General features: G+C 41.8%; 1 protein-coding gene across 2 annotated transcripts in view; it reads left to right on the forward strand.

Moving 5' to 3' along the window:
- The first annotated feature begins 266 nt into the window (after window positions 1-266).
- Window positions 267-4,878, forward strand: part of tmod2 (tropomodulin 2) — a 13,323-nt gene continuing 8,711 nt past the window's right edge. The window contains exons 1-3 of one of the 2 annotated variants that reach the window (XM_020605819.1): window positions 267-388; window positions 4,015-4,235; window positions 4,420-4,576. In XM_020605819.1, the coding sequence (XP_020461475.1) occupies window positions 4,110-4,235; window positions 4,420-4,576 (283 nt within the window). In that variant the 5' untranslated portion in view covers window positions 267-388; window positions 4,015-4,109. Of the gene's footprint in view, window positions 389-507; window positions 527-4,014; window positions 4,236-4,419; window positions 4,577-4,878 lie in introns of those variants that run through there. The other variant, XM_020605820.1, reaches the window with a different exon arrangement.

Genomic DNA, 4,878 nt, shown 5'->3' on the forward strand with positions numbered 1-4,878 from the left:
CCTTTGCACATGCCATAATCACTGCTTAAGTTTTTCCCTTATTTTGAGTTATACATAGTAGCAGCGATGTAACATTTGAAAGAAAATGCTCAACATAATATATAATTTGCCCAGGAGCAGCCAAAGGCTTTTTCTGAGATATATTTCCCTATCTCTCACCTGATTGGGTTTTCTAGGTTAAAGGGGCGGGTCAACTGACGCCATTGGCTCACATCACGTCGGATTCTGTCTATTGGTTCAATCAGACATCGCTCAAAGAATGCGCTACGTCCAGCTTCCTGTGTTACCGCCCTTGGGTTGAGAAATAGACGTCGCATAATTCATTGGGGAGGTTCGTGTTATCTGGAAATTTCGTGGCCAGTTTCTTTGGTACCAGGAAAAGAGATAGGTAAGTCGTAGGTTTTTGTAATTAGTATGTTAATTCAGTCAATATAATAGCTATACTGTTCTGCCTACTGTAACTTGTATGTGTGCTGTGTAGCTGGTGGTTTAGCTAAACGCCTAGCAACTTGAGTCATCCACAAAGGTTAGGGTGTTAGCTGCTAGCTGCGTCTCGCGGGACTACCTGCCATTGAGCAACAAATCCGACAAATTAGCCGAAGTTACCGAAGTGTGTGTAGCACAAACCGCTTCTGGCTTTGATAGTTTAGCGTTTTAGCTAGTTGCGTGTGGCGCCTTTTACAAGTCTATGATAATCACGATCAACATCTTGTATGTCTACGTGATAATTATAAACATGTCAAGAACAGGTTAACTAATGCCGTTGCATAGCCCGCTATGTCTACAGGAGATGGATAAGTATATCAGTCAGGACACCTAAGTTATCCATCAACCAATATAACTGGCTTTTTAGACATTGGATAAGTAGTAAGATACAGCATATCATTTTATGGCAGCATCTTCTAGCTTCTAGTATCTTTTTTTAGGTGCTTGTTTAATATTGTGTGAGTGCCAAACATTTTAAATATAGTGTAGGACTAATTTAAGGTTATCCTGCCAGTCCGTGTCAGCCAGACAATACATTTTACAGACGGATCATCAATAGCTTCCGTGTTTGTGTTTGACTAGGACAAGAATTCTGGCATTTTAAGGACTTGCTTTTAGTGGGGTCTGTGGCTAGAACAGCAGTGTAACTTATTAGTTAGGTGCAAAGTCATTGTATCTTTTTAATGAGTTAATGCCTGTGTTCACACTCGTGGTCTGATCAGCAGGGCTCAATGAAGGGTGTGGTCCTAGTCTTGAGGACATCTGCAAAGGGAAGTGTGGTTGTCCCTTTAATAAGCCTATAGGGCAGGTGTCCTTCCTGAAGCTGTGAATCAGGTATTGTAACCAAGTGGAATGTCATGGTGACTGGTGACAGATTAGATTTTTAATGATACTGCTTGCTGTAGCACTTGCTGCAGTGCAGTGTTGCAGATAAACAGGCTCCTCAGATAGGCGGGTTTGTTTAACCTGCATAACGTTAACTGGGGCGTGAAACCAGGCTGTGACTGCCTAGTTTCACCCTTGATGTAATGCAATCACAGCGGTGATTAGTGACTATTAGTAGCCTTACAATGGTGTGAGAGTGGAAACCTTTCTTGAACCTGTGTTACTCATACTTTAACCCTGGCAAGGCGGACAGCCCCAGCACTCCTTGAGGTCTGTTCTTATTATATAATAACGAGGTGTGTGTCTGGCATGTTCAGCAAGAACAGGGGAGTGTACAAATCCTGGTTCTTTTAAGAACATGGTGGACAGACAGAAGGTTAGAGAATAAATCTGGAGGGGAGTAGGTGGAAAAGGAAGAGCTGGGTCATTCTAACTATATATTTTTCTGTGTGTTGTTGGGGCGTTGTTCTGTATTATTGTAATAACCCAACAATGCTTCCTGTTCATTTCCTAGCTGCAAATTACTGTTCCTCCAGCTTCTGCCTAAAAAAATGCCGGCAACCTGGATATTGATTTTAAGAGTTGTACTTGGGTTTAGGTTTAGAAGTCAGACATATGTAGGGTGGTGTCTGATATTGTGTTCCATATTTAATGGCATAATTAAGCATCAGGTTTTTGAGAGAAGCCTTTGGCCTTGTGTAGACAGGTTTTAATCACTTGTCATTTCAGACTGGTTATTGGATAGTCGGGGTAAAATATTAGGTACAAAACATCTTGGCTGCTAGGTGAACTTAAATTGTGATATTTGGGAATCCTAATGCAGTTTTCAGTGATATGTTTATGTGCCCAACAGTTGCCTACTGGTGGGTGAAGGAAAGCTCAAGATGAGTGTAGAGAGTAGTCAGGGTTACAGTGTTATTGGCTTTGAGCCACTTGTTGTTGTGTTGAAGGATTAGCAGAGAGGAGAAAGGACTCAGACTGGACGATTGTGTCTCCACCTTGGCCTGAGCCCACTCACTGCACTCATTATCCCTGTGTGCGTACTCCTTTACTCTTCTGTCTGTGCACTCAAAAATACTGGGCCTTAATAGCTGCTGCTGTTTTCATCGGATGAATTATATGCAGTATGATTATATATATTTCACAGTCTGACATTTACAATTGGGCCTGATTTGAATGTTTATATACATATTGTTTCACCACAATTAGCTTAGCTTCACTGCAGCTTGAATGTCTGATCTCCTTCCTTTCACTTGGCTGGAATAATATCATGCAGGAATTGTGTGCTAGATCTATCTGTAATGACTGTTTTGCAGGATCTGATTAACCTATTGTAAAGCCAAACATTAGGGTGATATTATTACTGTAGACCATTATATTCATGCACTTTAATTAAAGCCATCAGTGTTGACATTTTACACTAGCTTCATCTGCTGGCACTCAGACTTGTGAATGCCTCTGCTAGACTCGCATAACCATTTCAGAGTAAACGTGGGTAGTTGTAGAGGTCTAATGGATGAGGTGAGGGAAATGGTTAGCCCAGGACAGAGCCTGGTTTGTGGAGACAAAGAAGTGAATAGTATGAGAGATACACAGTGTCAGGCTCTTCAGGGAATACCTCTGAACAGGAGAAATCACTCAGGCAGCACCGGGGAAATGGCACTAAATGTTTAAAGAATCCTTGGTTAAACCATGGTCTTGAAACACATGGTGAGTTTTTTTTCCCTCACTGTTAAAGAGTTTAGAGGTGGTGCTGTATTTTACAGTTGACATGAATGAATTGGGTTGATGGGAATATTCCTCACTAGGGCATTTACAGGTAGCAACTCAACAAGGTCCCCCTTCTCAATAACTGGTAAAGTACTAGTGCAATAAAACGCCTATAGGTTACTTATTTTGCATGCAAACAAATACACAACCGTTTGATTTCCCTTGCAAATTATCTTCTTTGACTATGGCATGAATGAACAGTTTGGGAAAGTTTGAGTTTGTGTGTACATTTAACTGTGTGTGAGCGATCAGGACTGAGACCATCTGTGGAGGCCTGCAGGGACTCTGGAAATCATGAGGTCATTTTCCGTTCGGACTGTGGCGTGGGAGAGGAAAGAGAAGGCTGAAGCATCTTCATTTTGTTTGACAGGACTCACTCACTCCCTAACTTATTTGCTTATCCTCTTATGCACCTACTTAGAGTTGGCTTCAGTATTTCTCGCCACTGTCGCACAATTTGCTTTATTTTCAAGCTCTTAGAAGAAAAATATCTACACGTTTTCATAGCCATTAGAAAAAGCCTATTTTGATTCAGCATTTAAACTGATATTGTTTTCTAAATGATTTCATTATTTGGAGCCTGGAATTCACAGAGTTGCTGGTGATCCTCATGGGAGTGGTCCGATGATTTGTCTGAGCCTAGGCAAGTCCTTCCTTTGTTCCAACTGTGCGTTGCATCATAGCGAGGCCTCGTTATCCAGCCCAGCTGTGATCAACTGTTGTTTCACAGGGATGAGATAAACGATGTTTATCTAAGTTTACAAGATATAATTACATTTCACAGTTTTACTTAATTCAGTCAGTTAAAATGAATTTCTGCCCCATTATCATGAATGTTTATTTGCCTGTGTTTGTGTCCTCGTTTGTCTTCAGGTAGCCTCTCCTTGATCTGGAGCTGTGATCCCGAGAAAGACCAGTGTGGCCGTGGTCTGCTGTTCAGTGTTGCTTGGCGAGCTATAGCCGGCACCATGGCGTTGTCATACAAGAAGGACCTGGACAAGTACAAGGATCTCGATGAAGATGAAATCCTCAGCAAACTGTCTGCAGAGGAGCTCAAACAGCTGGAGACAGCCCTTGAGGAGATGGACCCTGAGGTCAGGGCTCGGTGAGGGTTGGAGGAGCTCCATGGCTCTTAATGGGGGCGGGGGGGGGACATATATTTACACCTTTACACAATTTAGCATTCCCCAGTGTACAGATGGAAGGTTCCATGTCAATAGTGATTGAACTCTTCTTGAATTAACAGGTGTCATGTGTCTCTTTGCATCATCTATTCAGAATGCTCTTCTCCCAGCGGGTTTACGTCAGAAGGACCACACAGCTAAGAAAGCTACAGGACCATTTGACAGGGAACGCCTCCTCAAATACCTGGAGAAGGAAGCAATGGAGTACAAGGACAGAGAGGATGTAGTGCCCTTCACTGGGGAGAGAAAAGGTGCGTGTTTGTCTACAATGATACACGGTAGAGCAACAGAGTCATGCCAACATTTATTTATTTACTGTTTTACCACATATTATACCTGCCTCTACTGAAAATAAGGACAGCCAGTTATAAAAGTAGTGGGTAATCTTTGTTCTTTGCTCTATGATAAACACTTTTCAAGTATTTAAGTGATTGCAACCGAGAAAAACAAAAAGCCAAGTGTAGTTTTTGAAATGATCCCAAAGAAACTCCAAAAAAATTCCAGTAAAGATTATGTACCATGTCTAACTCTCATTAATAACACATGCTAGTTT

This window comes from Monopterus albus, unplaced genomic scaffold, assembly GCF_001952655.1.
Source record: "Monopterus albus unplaced genomic scaffold, M_albus_1.0 scaffold72.1, whole genome shotgun sequence".
NCBI lineage: Eukaryota > Metazoa > Chordata > Actinopteri > Synbranchiformes > Synbranchidae > Monopterus > Monopterus albus.